Source organism: Pungitius pungitius, chromosome 15 (assembly GCF_949316345.1).
Source record: "Pungitius pungitius chromosome 15, fPunPun2.1, whole genome shotgun sequence".
NCBI classification, from domain to species: Eukaryota; Metazoa; Chordata; class Actinopteri; order Perciformes; family Gasterosteidae; genus Pungitius; species Pungitius pungitius.
The window spans coordinates 13,049,850-13,068,664 of record NC_084914.1 but is presented as its reverse complement, the minus strand read 5'-3'; the positions used below and the strand labels follow the sequence as shown (position 1 = coordinate 13,068,664).

General features: G+C 44.4%; 1 protein-coding gene across 1 annotated transcript in view; it reads left to right on the top strand.

Annotated features, from left to right (window-relative positions):
- The window catches only part of cdh2 (cadherin 2, type 1, N-cadherin (neuronal)), a 63,341-nt gene that overhangs the window by 24,482 nt on the left and 20,044 nt on the right, over positions 1–18,815 (top strand). The window contains exons 3-8 of the mRNA XM_037457316.2: positions 7,970–8,181; positions 12,213–12,380; positions 13,129–13,284; positions 14,069–14,213; positions 14,365–14,537; positions 15,491–15,628. Of these exons, the coding sequence (XP_037313213.2) occupies positions 7,970–8,181; positions 12,213–12,380; positions 13,129–13,284; positions 14,069–14,213; positions 14,365–14,537; positions 15,491–15,628 (992 nt within the window). The remainder of the gene's footprint in view (positions 1–7,969; positions 8,182–12,212; positions 12,381–13,128; positions 13,285–14,068; positions 14,214–14,364; positions 14,538–15,490; positions 15,629–18,815) is intronic.

Genomic DNA, 18,815 nt, shown 5'->3' with positions numbered 1-18,815 from the left:
TCTTACAAGGCCCAGCGAGCATGCCAGCAGAGGTTACCTCAGCGCTGGTCACCGCCCCCGCCTTTGTCTCTTTGATTTTTCTGAGGGTATTTTGATGGAAATGATCAAGGGGAGGAACTAAATAGCTCAGAGTCTGAGCTTTCCAGATCAAAAGGAACTAATAATGTCACATTACGGGTTGCACTGAGGCGGTTTTAGTGCCCGGCCCTCATCACGAGCCTGAGGACAGTGATCAGCTGCTGCCTTTTTTTAAACTTGCCTTCTTTTTAACATGAACCGCCAAATGCATCCAAGAGGCCATCACGTCTTTCATCTAATTTTGACCGAATACTCCGCTGTGTATCAATATAGTAAAAGTGATGAAATGACCGTGGGTCTAAAATGAATTCATGTTTGACTGGACTCAAGTTCTTTTTCTCTTGAGTAGCATCTTTGCTTGCATCTCAGTCGATGCATAAAAAATGAAAGCAATCAATAACTGATGTTTTAATATTCATGCTCATTCATTTCTCGCCCGGAGTGTCCTCTGAAATGTTTATTACCGAGCTGCACCATCACCAGAGACTGACCGCAATACAGGAGCAACAGTATGAAAAGAAGATGCCGGCGACCACCCTAAGATGGCTCATTATTTTCACTCTTTATTTTTACCCTGACCTGCTTTTGTTCTCTGTCCCTGCATTAACCACGAAAGCCTTTTGAGTAGATTGAACAAAGTGACCGGTGCCAGAAGTTCACAGGAGAAACGGGGAAAAGGAGAGTAATTAAAAATCGCTGACCTTTCTACGGGAGGACGGAAGGCGGGCGAAAAAGAGCCGATGTGGTCATGAAGTTCAACACCTCATTTTGATACAACTGTGAATCCACATCCGCGAGGTGCTGCCGGCTGGGCGTTGTAGACGGGAGGCTACATTACCCAACACTTAGCCCCATCACAGTCCACAGTAATTACAAGTTTCATTCTGCACACAGTATCAATTATTGTCCTTTGAATTTGAGCGAGGAAGTACACTGGAAGGCAGAATTCCTGTCAATCTATACGGCGTCGCCTTTCGACATTTTTCCAGCATATCCATGTGATGCTTCTCATAATGACCCGTAAGCGGCCGCTTATGTCATTCATCTGACAGACGCCATAAAGAGCGAAGGATTTGACATCCTGGTAATGCGGTCAGCGGAACGCCCCGCTAAAGCCGGCGAATTGGGCCGCTTGTCTCAATCACTCGCGGAGCAGAATCCCAGTAGCTATTCGCTGATAACCGCAGAAAGGATGTAGCTTAGCCTTATCAGCTCCTGGCTCCAGTGACACAGTAATCCACACAATGCTCGGCTGCCATTGTACTGGAAAACACAGCATCATTTCATTTACCCAACAAAGGGCCCGAGAATAATTGTGACATCCCCCTGCGCTTCCCTGCCACTACCAACCCATCCAGATAGCTCATTTCCAAAGGGCAAATATTACTTATTCAAAATAGCCCAGGTGACGTCATGTATTTCATTTTTTTATAAACCTCATTTTGCTACAGGAACAAGAAGCTCTCCCTGCATGTCACAGCAGCTGGTTGCTTTTTCTTTTTAGAAAGCGGCCTGTAGCGGCTCTCTGTAGTTTCTGTTAGTTGCTGAGAATCTAAAAAGCATTGCCACTAAAGGAAATTGAGGTGACTCTCGGACGTCTGCATACCTTTTTAATTTGTACTTTTTAGTAGTAAAGTAATTTAGATGTTTGCCAAACGTGATTGCTGGGCCCCGGGTGAGAATATGACCACGTTTCCCTCACATCAGAGCCAGTTTTTCCACATCAAGAGAGCTTGGAGAATCTTTAAGGTTGAGTAAACTCCTGGCTAAACCCGCTCAGACACCCACGCTTCTGCAATGGGTCGGTGTGGCTACCCATGTGTGACGAGGGGCGGTTGCATCACAACGCCCTTTTTTTGGCCTTCTTCAAAATCCCCTAAATTCAGATTTTTCTAGTGAGGAAAAAACTAGCTCCAACAATATGCACAAAGCACACAAACAAAGATTGGTCACTACAATCGGGCGAGGAAAGAGAGCCAGCCGCTTATTAAATGTGTTTATGCTTTGGTGCAATCCGCTTTAGTTTTCTTAATTGCTGGAGACACTGAGAAGAGTACAAACACGGCATGTTTTTTCATGCAAATCCCTTACATATTTTATGGCCAGCTATAAATGCACGGAGTGCTTTTGCACGTTTGAAGTGCTGCACATTAGTAGAACGCCTTCAAGGGCTTAGTCTGGCAAAAGGCGGTATCATCATTCCCACATCCAAGCTTCAGCTACAAACTGTTTACTTTCTCTCAACAATCCCCTGTTTTCTGAAAAGGGGAAGAAGTATCTTTGTCTTGTCTCTGCTGCTCATCTTCTTAGAATACATGGATATCTTAGACAGGTCTTGAGTTGGTAGCATCACCCGGAGCACCACCCCTTCCCCACCAGCGCTAGGTTGTTTTATTAAAAAGGATTGGCGCTGTCATCCCAGCCCAGCGTTTATTGACTTTATTCTCCACACAGTAGAGCGCAGCAGGAATGCGTTAACGTTTTAGATCTGCGGGTTCCCTCTTCTCGAAGTCGGCATATCATAAATGGATTTGTGAGTAGATTCCTCAAATAAATTCTGTGGTTAACTCAAGTTCAAGAGAACCTCCCGGTTTTCCTACAGCGTAAAATCCATCGGTGACAAGCGCCCGTTTTCATTTTGAAAAAAAAAAAGAGGCGATCACTAGCGCCATCATGTTGACCGGTCCGCCCTCGTGACCTCACGCCCTTTATGGCCTAATGTTTGTGTTTTACTTCAGCCCATTGTTTTACGCTTAAAATGTCAATGCGTGTCATAAAGCTAAAGAGTTTATTTCCTGCAAAAAATCCCAATGACTTTGGTCCAAGTTTCCCTACTATCCCCGCAGCACTATTGATGATAGTATTTTTTTAATTATTCATTTAACACAATGCATTTACACAATTTATAAAAATGTATCTTTTTATTTATGGCATCATATTAAAGAGCAACAATAGGGATTTTCCATGGGGGAAAACCTTTGCTGTAAACAGCGTTATTTGAGCATTAACTTGGAAATGGCCGTGATTGTGAAGAATAGAATGTAATAAGTTGCCAACAGGCCTTGGAGCCGTACACTAGACATTCATGATAGTAGCACCAGAAAAGTACAGTCCAACAGAGAATAAGATGCATTCAGAATTATGCCGAGCAAGCAGTCACACTTATGAGAATTAGGGAGGAAAGAAATGTGTGTGTAATGTGCTTTTAGCATTTAGTGCAATAATTGGGCAATTATAGAATCATCTGTGAAGGTTGTTTTTGTGGTCGGAGGGACGCGGCCTTAATTTAGCATGTTCTCGCCAACTCTGGACTGGATTAGAATTTCATATCCCAGCACTTGTTATTGAGGCAGCAGAGTGCGAGCTCCACCGGGGCTTAACGGGATCTTATGAACAGCGATGCTGGCACGGATGTGTCACGGAGCACAATCAGCCCCCGCTTCATATGGCATTGTGCTGGCCTGGCCGCACTAAACCTGGTCACGCTCATTTTCCAGTAATGCATTCTGTCGCGCTGTGCCTTTTGCCCCCATGGGAGCCGGGTGGGAGGGTCTTCCTGCGGGAAGGGAGGGGGGTGTTTGACCCGGGTCTGCGTTGGTCCTCGGCCACTGATGAAACACCTGAGTATTTCTCGACGGCCAGTCGCCTCACTTATATTGGTATGATGTCACATGAGAGGCGCGGCGGCCTCGTCACAATCGCAGCACATTAAAGGGACATTTTTGCACGCTCGCTCGCACCCGCGCTGTATATCTGGCAGGCAGGCGCCAAGTAGCAGAGATTGTGGAACTTTTTCTTTTGCCTCGGAGCCCACATTCCATGTTTCAAATGAAATGTCTCTCTCTGTCTCTGCCTCTGCCTTTCCCCATCGCTCTACTTGGGCTAACTGTTTGTGTCTGTCTGAGTTCGGGTTGTCACGTGACGGCGCAGACAATAGAGAGGCACTCTGGCACTGCGGAGAGGTTTGCCAGGGGTTTTGTGTTGCTTGTCAGTGGGGGTGGGGGTTGAAGGGGTGGGGGGCATTTAGGCTGTGAATAGAACCATTGAGTCGGAGGTAATTTTGTGCCCCGGTGCAGGGTATTAGTTGGACAGGGCTTTCTGCTGACAGGCCTGTTTTTCATCCCCCACCCACCCCTCTCTATCTTCTTTTTTTTTTTTTTTTTTTTTTTTTTTTTAACCCCCGGGCCCCCGCTGCTGCATCGGCATTTTTTAAATCCAAACCGAAACACTTTATCGTTGCACACATGACGACATGTCTGATAGGGCGTGGCAGCCGAGATGGTCGTCTCGCCGCGCACCTGGGGGAGGCCGACACACCGAGATATATGGACAAGTTGCAGCAGCCAGGGTTTCACTGGTGCCCTGCTACACATTCCTGTGGTTTTATGAGCCACCAGAGCGCGTCTGATAAATGAATAGACACATGCTGGACACGCTCATTCATTATCATTGGGAATGGCCGTGCCTGCTGGGAGTTAGTGCTGCGATTGCAGTGGGGCCCGAGCGCTATAGAGGCCTCTCAGAGGGGTCCCCATGGCCACATTTTAGACAGTGTTGAAGGGCCGCGGCTCAGCTCTTGGGCTAAAATAACTCACAGGGGGAGCGCTGCTGTCGAGGGCGCCGCAAAACACACGCACACACGACAAATGTGTAGTCAAAAGTGCCGGGAGGAGAGAAAATGGAAGCACGTGTGCTTCGGCTTCAGTGGACCCAATAGTTTGTGCTGATAAGGATAAAGAATAAATGTTTTGCCTAAAAGATATCAATGGTGGTTATCTGATGTGTCTCTATAACCAAAGTCCTGTTAGTAATTATTCATTGTATATTAAATTATTTATTTACCCGGAGGCTACACATTTATAGAACCTCCATTATGACGTTTAATTCTTTTTTTAAAAAGTCTGTCATTTATTACAATTACCAGTACAAATGTTTTACCATCAAATAGTATTTTAATATTCTTTATCTCGCCAACAGTCCAAATATCTTTATTTACCGATTAATTGATCGACTAACTGTTTGGGTTCTCCTCCAAACGCCTCAGTCAGACTAGTGTGAGGGAGACACTACCCAGCTATGGAGCGTCCTCTGCTGCATTGTGAGTTCTTTTGACAGTCCTTTACTCTGTATTCCACCTCTGTCTGAGGATCGGCTGACTTTGACTGGCTGTCGATTGCCTGAAGGCTTTGAGTTTACAGGCGGCCGGCTTTAAGTTGAAACCTCCAGAGACAGAAGACATCCTTCTGATGTAAGCTTTGCAGAATTCCGAGAGGAGACCAAAAAAATAAGCTATTTGGTAATTGAGCATAAGCATGGAGATGGTGTATTGCAGTATGGAGGAAATATCTTCCATCTCCATCATTAGAACCGCTGGTTCCGTATGCCAGTTTGCAAACCTTGTAGTGAAGTTTTCTTGTTTCCTTGCTGTTTAAATATTTTAGCAGACGCCGTAATGTAGTGCAGTTTGTGGTTTTTGCATAAGATTTGTTTCTCCCTGTTCTGGTATCCCAAGATTGCCTTTTCACTCGTCAGGGCTGATACACTGAGACTACCCTGCATGGCGTTGTTCCCTCACACAGCTTTCCATTTTTGTTAAATTCTACCACGTCCTCTTACTCTTACTTGCGTTGTTTCTTCCTCCACTGAAAAACGGTATTAAGAAACATTCTGACGGCATCCCGTTATATCACGGTATTGCTTTTTCAAGTAAACACATTAATTCATTGACCCCAAAAACTACGCCTAAACCTGCTGCTCACTGCTGCTGGACAACTTGCTCGCAACTGGCTGGCGAGTTCGCTTGTTTTGGCTTGTTAGCTTGTTCTGGCTGCTAGAGTTGCCACCAGAAGCTTGACAGACTTTGGAATAAATCGTTTTCTGATCTAACGTAACTTACGCCGGATTTACCAAAAACCCTCCAAACAGACACAGCTCCTCTCTTGGGCACAAGTTGTGTTGGTGCATCTCTGGTCTCTCCTCCTGTATCGCTCTTTTCTGTGTTTTATGTAGCGACAGAGTTCTTGTTGTGAGCTGTACCCAGCATGCAGTTCGGCAGGGACATTTTTTATAATTGTAAAATTATTAGTATTACTAAATGTTTGTTTCCCAAGCTGTTGTGGTGTTTTACCCTGTTAAAGAGAGTTTGTTGTGGGTTAGTCATTGTGGTTCTGACTCAAACTCAACACACCTAAGACAACGAGCTCCGACCGCCGGGCGCTCTGTGATGACGTGTAAAAATAAAATCTGCCGCCATTGGCAGCAGGGCGCTGAGGTGTGGTCACCATTACAATTCACCAGTCAGCGGCTCTCGATGCGTGCCACATGTATCCGTCCTTAGATATGGTTAGTGTAAGCTGTCAGATCTGAACTCTTTTTTTAGTTTTTTAGAAAGTTCTTTCATAAATCAGACAAGGCTATGCTAATTAAAGCTGCATCCAACATAAGCATCTGTGTGAGACACCTCGGTACATGAACAAAAGATAATACATGCATCCTGCTGTGCTGTAAAAAAATGTTTTTCCCCCCCACATAGCGGGTCCTTGAAAAGGCACTGAAAGCATAGGGCATTTCCACACTGCATGAGTTAGCCTAGCCACCAGCTGACTTTTTCTCCCCCATGGCTTTTCTTTTCTTTGGTGGCTAGGTTTAAGCCACTGCGTCTCCCTGTGGTGGGGGGGAGGAGGAGAAGAAGAGACTCGCTTCATTTCCTGGTCTCGTTGCATCTCTTCAACCCTCCTAGAGCGGGTGGCGCACTTCAGGACAATCGATTGCGTGTTCTTGTTATGCTATTAAATTAGGTCTGCGGGCTAAACTTATGACTTCCTGTGGACCCCGAATGGATCTGCAGCATCCTCTCCTCGAGCTCCAAGGAACCTGACGCGCCTCCGACTGCACATGATACTCTGGAGACAGCTGTGGGTCTCCAGGGTAGCAGCACAAAGGAAGGTTACCCCCCCCCCCCCCTCCTTCAAGGCTTTTGTTAAGTAATTCCACATCTACTTTAATAATTCAAAGCGGCACCAGCACAGACTGCGCCCGAGTGATTGATGGTAACGATGTGATCTCTGTGGCCGGGAGGACTTTCTATCTTTTGCTTTGTTTTTTCATGCCATAAACATGAGGGGGGGGGGTGGTTTCAGGGAAAGCTATCCACACAATGATGTTCTTAGGTGTTGAGGTGTGTGTGTGTATTCATGGCCGCTACGTAGGCTGTACTGTCACTCACATGAAACATGAACCGGTGTTCTATCACTGCCACTGAGGCCCCGCTGGGATTCCAGCCCCCATGAGCCACCTGTCTGCGGTGTAATGTTTGAATGCTTGAGTTTGTGTTTTCCTTCCTCTGGGGTTTGAGGGGGGGTGGAGGGGCGCGTTTGTGTGTGAACATGCTGATGAAATGAACACCACGCACTCTTGCTTGAGCTGAGGTTCGGCAGGGAAGGCATCCCTGTATGACATGGGATGGGGGCAAAGCGAGCATGTGATGGCCTTAGCTGGAAGTAAAACAGGACTTACTCGCCAGAGTCCTAGACGCACGTTTATTCCCGCTGCTTATGTTTTCTCAAATGCAGGCACAGCAGGGGCATTTAGAAAGTCTACTTTACACTTCAGGTTTTTAATGTATTGTTGGGGCTTTTTGGGTGCTTATTTACTAGGCCTTAGGGGCACACCCATTTACTTTGCCTCTAACTCTTTCCTCCACTGCACCGGTTTTGAACAATACCTTTGGGGCACAGCTAGAGGTGAATAATGTATGAGCGAAAAGGAAAATCCAAAAACCTTTGTCGACCCTCTGTCGGTCGGTCTGTCTTCCACCTTCTTTTGTCTCCATCGCTAGTTTTACCTCCGTGTTTCTCTCTCCCTGACTTATTTATTTGTTTTTCTCCGGCAGTGAGGTTTGTCGACTGTGGCCGAGCGGGTCTGGTGCGGTTCGAATGCAGTAACCCGTCTGACTTCCGGATAGAGGCCGACGGAGTCGTTTACGCCGCCAGCACCATCCAGCGCGCTGCGCTCGGCGCGTCGCCTCTGCTGATCAAGGCCAGCGATGGCGCCACCCAGCAGCAGTGGGTGGCCCACGTCCTGCTGTCACCCTCCAGCCAGCAGGTGAATATACCTAAACCACTTCCATAACATCTCAGACCTGTTTGTTGACTGATGTTACTGCCGCTGAAAGGTGGAATGATCAAATCCCCCCCCCCCCCCCCCGCATCAAATAACTTGCGCTTATTAGACACACTGCACATTCACAGATGACTAGTTTCCTGAATTGTAGCAGGTGTTCCAAGAGACTGGATGGATGCCTGCTAATTAAAACTTAATGTGTCAATTTAGTAGGAGCACAAACATGTACTCTACGCGGTCAGCGGGTAGCGAGAGCAGATGCAGAATAGCTCCTCGTAGAGTCGCTCCCAGCGCGTGCCTCGTGAGGTGACGGAGGGACTCGGCTCCCTCGGCAGCATCTGCCTGAGCGGGCGGAGGAAAGGGCGCCAACCGTTCCGCAGGACGTGTTGCGCAGTCATCTGCGATTAGTTAGAATGGCCGTGTTTGAACACCGTGGCTGGCTGTGGATCAGAGGAAGTGCACCCACACAGCTCATGTCCGGTCCGCCTTGTGACCAGGAAATGAAAAGAAGCTCTAGAGGCTGTGTTGTTGTAGAAGTTTCCCCCCTCAGTGGATTATGTGATCCCTCTCAATTGTGTAATATCTGATGCTTTAAACCTACGGGGTGAAGCCGCACGCACACACTGACACGCTAGTTTCTGAATATGCGCACATTGTCATTGTCTTGTCAAATTTGTGATGTACTGACTTTTAAAGGGCTTTAATTGAAAGCAAACAAACATTTTCGCACCTCCTCAGTAATGGAAAATTCTTTTGTCCCCATCATAAAGAAGAGCTTTCAAAGAATAAAAGAATTTATTGCAAACTGTCTCTGTATGCCTATTACTGTCAATAATGTATTATTTTTCTATTTATTCGTACCAAACTTTTTCTAAATAGCCACTGTGAGCACCAGGCCAATCATGTGGCTATATGATTGAGCTCCAGGGAATCGTCGGTTCTACTAGGGCTGTCAAAATTGCTCAAAATTGACTTTAAATTATTATTATTTTTTTTTTATATATTCACTGCGCAAAGCGGTTTAAATGAACGACAACAATAAACAAATGCTGAGTGCTGATCAAGAGTTTTGTGAAAGCAATTTAAGGTCGCGATTCTTCATTCAGGGATTCAAACATATTATTAACATTAATAGAAGTTTATGGAGCATAGAACCAACATTGAACGCTCCGAGCGAGCTGTGCCGTGGTAAACATGGAACTTTTCCTTGGCATGAAACAGCAAATAATCAAATCAGTGCATGAAGCTGTCTAGTCTATTTTGTTCATGCAATATAAAGTCAGTACAGCAGCGCGCCACCCGCAGTTGCGTCTGGTGGTTTTTATTTATTTATTTTTTTACATTTTAACATTAATTTTCACATTTGAATATTGAATGTCGAATATATATCAGAATATAGAATATTTGTTGACAGCCCTGGCCTCTACAGTTCCCCCTCCTTCTCCTAACCCTCCCATAGGGTCGAATTAGCCTTCATGTGCTCACGTTAATGGCCAACGCCATGAGATTGTAGATCATTAGCCTTCCGAAGTACTAATGAAAAAAAAAAAAAAGAATAACGATATGAAGTTTGTTTTATAAAGAGCAATGTGCCTCCCTTATTTATTCTTTTTTTTAAAATCCCTGATGAACAGTGACCTTTCCTGAAGGGGCAGCACAACGGAGTATCTAAGGAAAGGGGGTGATATTATTGTTGGTGCAGATTAAAAGTTAACTCAAACAGTTATTGTCTGCCAAATTTAACCTGTAGCCCATAATGATTTCATGGCTTCACATAACACCGTTAGCCTGACACTCATTTCCTGTTGGGACTCTGGCAGGTATGTGCTTCTAATGGTGCTATTACTCAAAGGCAAATACATATTTCTCCCCAAGTAATTTCTTCTCGTAGTTTAGAAGAAGTTAGAACCTCTCATTACAATAGCTGTACATATTTTATACTAATTACCATTGGCATCACAAGCAGCCGTACTCGAAGTATTTGTCCGTAATGAAATTAGCAACTGACTTTTCCGTATCTCCCACGTTGATGAGGTCAGGAGGGGCTGTTATCCTCCCCCCCTCGCCCCTCAGAACAATTATTGTCATGAATCATCACGTATTTCTTAATCACATAAGCAATTTTTTTCTTTTATTAGTCCATGATTGCGGCAGCGTTTTGGGGAAACATTTTAATCATGACAACCAAACAATATTGTCATTAACACAAGTGTCCTCGGCCACCTCCTCGATTACTGCCTCAGCACCGCAAGGAGAAAACGGGTCAATATGTGAAAGGGAGAATTATTTTCTAAAAAGGTCAAATGCACACATGCTTAATTCTCCACACACACACACACACACACACACACACACACACACACACACACACACACACACACACACACACACACACAGGTCATCACTCAGCTGAACACTCTCGTGGACTCTAAAGCAGACTCGTGGTGGGAAGATGGAGGGGCTTGGGAGAGCGTGGATAGGTGGGGGACCTCCACAGCACCACAGATAGATGCATGTTGGGCTGAACGAGCCCAGCGCACAATTCATCATTCCAGGCGCGAGGTTGCAAATAATTACTGCTCTCACTCGCGCCCATTCTAATGGGGTAATAGATATTTCTGAAGCGGGCTCCGTTGCTATCTCTCCGCTTGCCTCTGCATCGCCAACGTGTGAAAGCAGCATAATCTGATTTCAAACATGATTAGTGGGAGCTCTGCGACAGCTCCCCTGATGTAAGGATTTTTTTTGGGGGGGGGGTGGTATGGGTCCCACTATAAGATGATAAAGGGGTAATTAATTTTTGTCTTTGCATAGGGCATTTGGTAGTTTTCGGTAGGACCTGATTGCTTTACAGCCCATCAACATTCAAATGATTGCAGGCAACAGTAGTGAAGATACTTCAAGGGACTTTAACGCTCCATTGAAATCCCAACTGTCATTTATTGACATTGACGCATTTTACACATTGTTTTTCTGTTTTCCTAACCGCCTCATCTGGTTCAAGGTTATTTTAACTTTCCCTGGCACTACTTCAGTCTCCTCACTCTCTGGAGCGGCATTGGCAATTTGAGCCATCTGTGTGTTTAGTGTCTGGCTTGCAGGTACCATCCTCCTTTGTTTCAAATCTCATTCATTACAGCCGAGGGAGGATGGCAGATCCATTATGGAAGCTGGTCTGTCTATGTGGGCTCATTTTATCAGGACATAAGAAGGGGTGTCTGCCATTTAAAGCAAAGACGGCTGGCCGTGTGCGGCTGCCGTGGTAACCACACAAAAGCAATTTAGTGCATAACATCACATGTACTGTAGATATTTTAAGCTACAAAGAAAGTCGCAAAAATGGATTGTGTGATTGATCACACATTTCTGAAGACACATTAAATGACATTTGGAGGAGCTTATTAGTTTTGCAGGAAATTGCAGCCGGTTTCCTTTCGTCACCCCGTCAATTTCCTTTTGATGGAACCAAAGTGGAAGGGGCGTCAGTCAGCCACATACGTCAGTAAGGTGTTGCAGCAGTATTTGGGTTGGTCTCTGGCCGCTGTTGGATGGAGTTTAATGGATACACAATCGGGATTAAGTCCTTCATTAATTCCCACAGGATAAACATAATAACAAAACAAAACAGTGGAGCATTGCATTGAGCCATTTGCTAACAGGTTCACAGGAACCATAACCACTGTACTCCACCGTCTCAGTTTAGCATGTTTTACAAATGGCTAACAAAATTAGTTTTGCACGTAGGCGTTGGATGTATGGGGATTTTGGCCAGATTATGCCGCTTAATTAAATTATGGGGAGGGCTCAAGGAGGGCTATAAAGACACTGTTCATCCCCTGGGCACCATGAATGTTCTGATGGCATTGCATGGTTATCTGTCTGCGGAGGACTGTTCGACCAACCATCTGTAGAGCTATGCTACTAGTGTGGCCAAAGATAAATCTATTCATATGTTTTTCTGCAAAGATATGATCACTGGCCACCCCTCAAACTTAATCGTTTTCTTTTCACAGGTCCAGCAAGTCGCTGCCCCTCCAGTCGTGTCCAAGGATTTGAAGGAAATTGTGTTTCCATCACGAAACGCGGACAGCCAACTCAAACGCACAAAGAGAGACTGGGTCATCCCCCCAATCAACGTCCCGGAGAACTCACGAGGCCCGTTCCCACAAGAGCTTGTCCGGGTAACGTAGCTCACCCACACACATGCACACACATGCACAACAATCTCAAGACATGAGAGAAAATGCCTTTTGCTAGATATGACAACCTTGCAGGTATTTATCTTATTAATGTAACCTTGCATTACTCGGAATCAGAAAGAAATCTGAAGTAGCCACAAGTGCATATGTTCCTTATTTGCCTGTTGAGATATTATACTCCTTTTTTGTCATGGCTCAAGGACACGAACGACCATATTAATTTGCTACCAAGGCTGGGTGTAGAAGGCTCACAGAGGACAAGTAATGCTCTCAGGGGACGGCTAAGAAGTCAATCCTTTCTCCTCAAGCTAAGCTGACTCCCGAACTGCGTTTTTTTTAATTTTTTTTTTTTAAACTCCTGTACATGCTATTTGTGTGCTTTTTATATTTAATACGGTCATGTTAGAAGGCTGTAATGGGTGATAGCAGGATGAGGGATGCGTGTGGGCACAGAGGGGCTCTGCTTACATTGCAAACAGGATAGACGGCCGAGATCATTGGTGCACAGACGCTCGCTCTCTTCAAAATGCACTCTTTTACTTACACAACAACCTATTTATAAACCAATACTGTGAAAGGTGCAGAAATAAACATCACGCCTGTGTGATAGTGTTTAGATCTCGATGATGATTAGTCAATAATATATTTTTGAAGAAAAAAATCTAACTAGAGGGCATAGTGCGGTCAGTATTGCCCTGCAGCTGTCATTAACGCATCTTTCCACCCACAGATCCGGTCGGACCACGACAAGAACCGCTCCCTCAGATACAGCGTGACGGGTCCTGGAGCTGACCAGCCCCCCACCGGCATCTTCATCATTGAACCGATCTCCGGAGAGCTGTCTGTCAACAAGCCCCTGGATCGAGAGCACATCTCCAACTTCCATGTACGTCAGACTGCAGTTAAAAAGGAAAAACAATTCTTACGGTGTCCTCATGATTGTAAAGTGGTGTTCTCTCTGGCCGTGCTGTGCATTCCTAGCAGTTGTCATGTGCTCGAGGGTCTTGTCTAGCCTACGCAGTCCCCTTGGACCCCATAAAAAGGTTGGGGTCTCCGAGGAAGACTGACTTATCCGTCTGAGAATGTGGAGGACTTACCATAATGTTTTTAAGCAGACTGAGTGTGTTGGATGCATTATGATAACCCTCCAGCTCCTTCAGAGCTGTTTTATTCATTAGTGGTTCTCCCATTACATTGCAGTGGTCTTGAAATAATATAGTTTAGCTTTCAATTCCATTCAAGCATGAGCTTTAACACAAAATGGTGGACATTCAGCCAAGCCGTGATCTTTAAAGGGCACGAAAGACTCGCCAAAAAACCTTCTCAGACGTCCTCGATGAACTCTTAACTGTAGATCAACACAAGCTTGTTGTAGTTGTCGCTGACCTGCAGTTTTAGGATTAAACGTACTTTATGCAGTTTCTCAACACTTACAATTCATTACATTTTAAAAACGTCAACAATGGGTTATGGCATTACACTTGAAAAAGTCCTTCTCTTTAGCCGTTCACATGCTCAGACTCTCTGTGGGGAGAATTGAGCCTTTACAAATCCAGAATAAAATGCAAAGAGCGAGCGTTCGGCGCGCCGTCCCGACGTGGTTTGCACAGTTGAGAATCGTCCCTGCTTGAGCGGTTCCACAGCCCAGATGTGTTTGTGTTTCCTTCCAGCTGAGGGCTCACGCAGTCGACTTGAACGGCAACCAGGTAGAAAACCCTATTGACATTGTGATCAATGTGATCGACATGAACGACAACAGGCCCGAGTTCACTCATCAGATCTGGAACGGCACGGTTCCAGAGGGCTCCAAGCCAGGTAATTTCACAAAGCCACGCACCGCATGAGCAGCCGACTGGCAGATCAAGCCGCATAGATGGCTACTTTGTAAACGTTGTAAAAGTGTTTAACACTTGGATCTATATTACAGAGCCAGTTCAAGTATTTGCTCTCTCTTCCTGTCCCCTAGGTACATTCGTAATGACCGTGACGTCTGTTGACAAAGACGACCCGAGAACAGCCAATGGGATGCTGCGTTACAAGATCCTGTCTCAGAATCCAGAGAGCCCGACCTCCAATATGTACACCATCAACAATAAGACGGGGGGCATCATCACTGTGGCGGCAGGCCTGGACAGAGAGGTGACTGGTGCATTTAAGGGAGGCTTACATTAGCAAAGTATTATATCAATTAATTTGCTGCCTTTTATGGACGAATGTCAACGTGTCCATTTTTTATGTTAACATCAATGTGCTGACATTTTTTTTAAGCACAGCTGGAATATATTTTCTAATATCCAGACTGTCTGAGAACTAATGAGCCAAAGTGAGTTCCGTTGATTACCGACTAAATGAGAAGTATAAATGGACTTGGCTCGCTCACACATATTTATTCGCACAAGGAGGCGACATGTATCGCTGGGCAGCTAAATGTTTCCCTTCCTTCATTTTCGCCCTCTCCGTCTTTCTTTCTCCAAAGCAGAAGCTTTACTCACATTCACCTCTCCACTTCGCCCGCTGTAAACGCTACCCCACCCCCTTTTTATTTAATTGGATTGCATGGCTATTTGAGAAAATAAATATAGAAAGCTGGAGCCATTTGGTGGAATTCTTCTGAGGGCAATCTGGCAAGGTGGCTGCTCAATCACTTCGGCCCTAGGGCCGCCGTTTTATGTCCGCCAGTTGCCACAATGAAAGCCATTTGCCCCGACTCTCATTACCTCGCAACTGGTGCGTCACCTGATCGGCTTTTAATGTGAAGCGAGTCATTTGTTGGCTTCGTGATGGTGTACACAGCAGCGGTGTGAGTTTCACAAATACACCCTGAACCGGCATCCCCCGTAGAGGGTAAATGGGATTTATACAAAAAGTCGCCATTAGTCATCATAATTAAAAAGCTGGCCAGATTTGTTTAATTTGAGTCGGACTCGTTCGCACTGGTGTGCTTTGAGGGACGAGCTTATTAGGGACACATGTGAAGTTCAGATATAAAACAACCACAAACTATTTTCAAATCTTTGTCTTCTTTTACGTACAAAACTGTACAGAATTGTGTTTTAATCCTGTTAATGTCTCCTTTCTCCCTTCCCATCCAGAAAGTGCCTCAGTACACGCTGATCATCCAGGCCACTGATATGGAGGGTAACCCCATGTATGGCCTCTCCAACACGGCCACAGCGGTAATCAGAGTCACTGACGTCAACGACAATCCGCCAGAGTTCACTGCCGAGATGGTAAGGGAACACAATGAGGCGGCGGATGTTTTTTCCGCAGCCGTACAGAGATACAGATATATACAAGTAGGCGGCCATGCGTGAAGCGCTCTATCCCCTGTTGCAAATGTTGACGCGTGCAGCTACCAGGACGCACGGCCGAGGGAGAGAGGCCAATCGCTGAAAAAAAAGAATAACGATATGAAGTTTGTTTTATAAAGAGCAATGTGCCTCCCTTATTTATTCTTTTTTTTAAAATCCCTGATGAACAGTGACCTTTCCTGAAGGGGCAGCACAACGGAGTATCTAAGGAAAGGGGGTGATATTATTGTTGGTGCAGATTAAAAGTTAACTCAAACAGTTATTGTCTGCCAAATTTAACCTGTAGCCCATAATGATTTCATGGCTTCACATAACACCGTTAGCCTGACACTCATTTCCTGTTGGGACTCTGGCAGGTATGTGCTTCTAATGGTGCTATTACTCAAAGGCAAATACATATTTCTCCCCAAGTAATTTCTTCTCGTAGTTTAGAAGAAGTTAGAACCTCTCATTACAATAGCTGTACATATTTTATACTAATTACCATTGGCATCACAAGCAGCCGTACTCGAAGTATTTGTCCGTAATGAAATTAGCAACTGACTTTTCCGTATCTCCCACGTTGATGAGGTCAGGAGGGGCTGTTATCCTCCCCCCCTCGCCCCTCAGAACAATTATTGTCATGAATCATCACGTATTTCTTAATCACATAAGCAATTTTTTTCTTTTATTAGTCCATGATTGCGGCAGCGTTTTGGGGAAACATTTTAATCATGACAACCAAACAATATTGTCATTAACACAAGTGTCCTCGGCCACCTCCTCGATTACTGCCTCAGCACCGCAAGGAGAAAACGGGTCAATATGTGAAAGGGAGAATTATTTTCTAAAAAGGTCAAATGCACACATGCTTAATTCTCCACACACACACACACACACACACACACACACATACTCGTGTTCCTCCTTTGTAGGGCCCGAACTTATTTTACCCAAATATGGGATCCACCCTTTCTGGCAGTGCTACAACATTGTAAAAAATCCAGTAAGATGAAAAAAAAATCTATATAATTACCATCACTTTAATTTGTTAAAATTCAGAACTTTTTTTCTCTTGCTAGTTTTTTTGTCACTTTGTGGGGTTCTGTTTCTAACATTCAAAACTTGCGAGTCCCTCTTTCACACACACATACACAATCCTAGTTTTAATATCTTAGCAAGACAACCATTTCTAGACTTTGTATCTTCGCAAGACACAATGTCTTCTGATGGAAATAACATGTTTACATATTTTTTGTTGCTTATCAAAAAAATTGTAGGGCTCGATGTCATTGTAACCAAAGATCATCATAAGGTATATGGGGCATTAAATTTCATTAATATAATGAACTCCAGCTCAACACTACTCAACGCTTTCCTAGTACCATTTCTCAAACGACATTGCATAAAATAAACTCCTTAACACATAATATGTTCTCTTGTCTTTATTAACTTAGTAAAGTAAAAGCTAAAATCTCCCCATGCGGGCGTTTGATTGTGGGGGCGCGGAATAGTTTCAGTTACTCATTGGACAATTGTTCAGTGTTCAGAAATAAAAGTCACTGGGACAAGATTAACTTTATCATTGCCTACAAAGAGGCCTCACAAGAAGAGACTGTTAACACTGTCAATATGACGGTGCATCAGCAAGTTCACACTTATACTTTCGTCTCAAAGTAGTGATTCTATATGCCTTCCAGTCTCGCATTCGGAGAGCTTCAGGGTCTGCATTAATGCACTGTTGACACTCCTCTTTGCCTGGAACACTGTTCATGGTAATGCATCTCCGTAGATGCCGGTTCACCGCTGCCGCTTCCTCGGGTGTCCAGGTTCTTTTGATAGCAGTTTGTTTACCTAAGTAGACACAAAAGGAGCACAGAATTGACTTGTTTAAGAATTGTACATTTTAATTGCCACTGAAACACTATTGCATCGATCCTCAATTGCAGTAATGAATTAGTTGGAATTTGGATAGATTGTAGTTCAGATTACTGTATGCTTTCAGACTAGGGCGCAATTAGTCATTATAAGAAATGACTCCAAAATACATATTGATCTATGTTTAATAAAACAATTTCATCCTTGGAGCTCCTTAGTGCGCCATAGCATCGTCTCCCTACTGTACTGATTGACTATAGAACCTGAGGTTAGATCCTGAAATGTGTTGTTAAAAGTATTAAAAGTTACTTATAGTTTGGACAAAACGGAGAGCCCCATAAGGAGTGGACTAGAAACATGTGTGTGTAAAGTTGGAACCCTTCAACAACATTTTTGGGGCTGCAGTGCATCATGTTTAAAATACCCCTTTTAAACATGCATCAGCTCAGGAAGTGGACAATTACCCCTGTAAAAACCTGAGGTTAGATCCTGAAATGTGTTGTTAAAAGTATTAAAAGTTACTTATAGTTTGGACAAAACGGAGGGCCCCATAAAGGGTGGACTAGAAACATGTGGGTGTAAAGTTGGAACCCCTCAACAACATTTTTGGGGCTGCAGTGCATCATGTTTAAAATACCCCTTTTAAACATGCATCAGCTCAGGAAGTGGACAATTACCCCTGTAAAAACCTGAGGTTAGATCCTGAAATGTGTTGTTAAAAGTATTAAAAGTTACTTATAGTTTGGACAAAACGGAGGGCCCCATAAAGGGTGGACTAGAAACATGTGGGTGTAAAGTTGGAACCCCTCAACAACATTTTTGGGGCTGCAGTGCATCATGTTTAAAATACCCCTTTTAAACATGCATCAGCTCAGGAAGTGGACAATTACACATGTAAAAACCTGAGGTTAGATCCTGAAATGTGTTGTTAAAAGTATTTAAAAATACTTATAGTTTGGATAAAACGGAGGGCCCCATAAAGGGTGGACTAGAAACATTGGTGTGTGTGTGCGAGGTTAACTTTAAATTATTTAGAAGGAGATAAAGACAGGAGGACCCCATAAAGGACAGACTAGAAACAAAATGTGTAGGGTTGTTATCGGTCTGTTCCTTCAATTTAAAGTCTACAGAATAACCCAATGATGGTTTCTGACGGAAAGCTATAACACAAAAGCCATTTTGACACCATCATACCGTGATAATAGAATTGCATCGTGCAGAATTGCAGTGTGTACATTACATATTTACC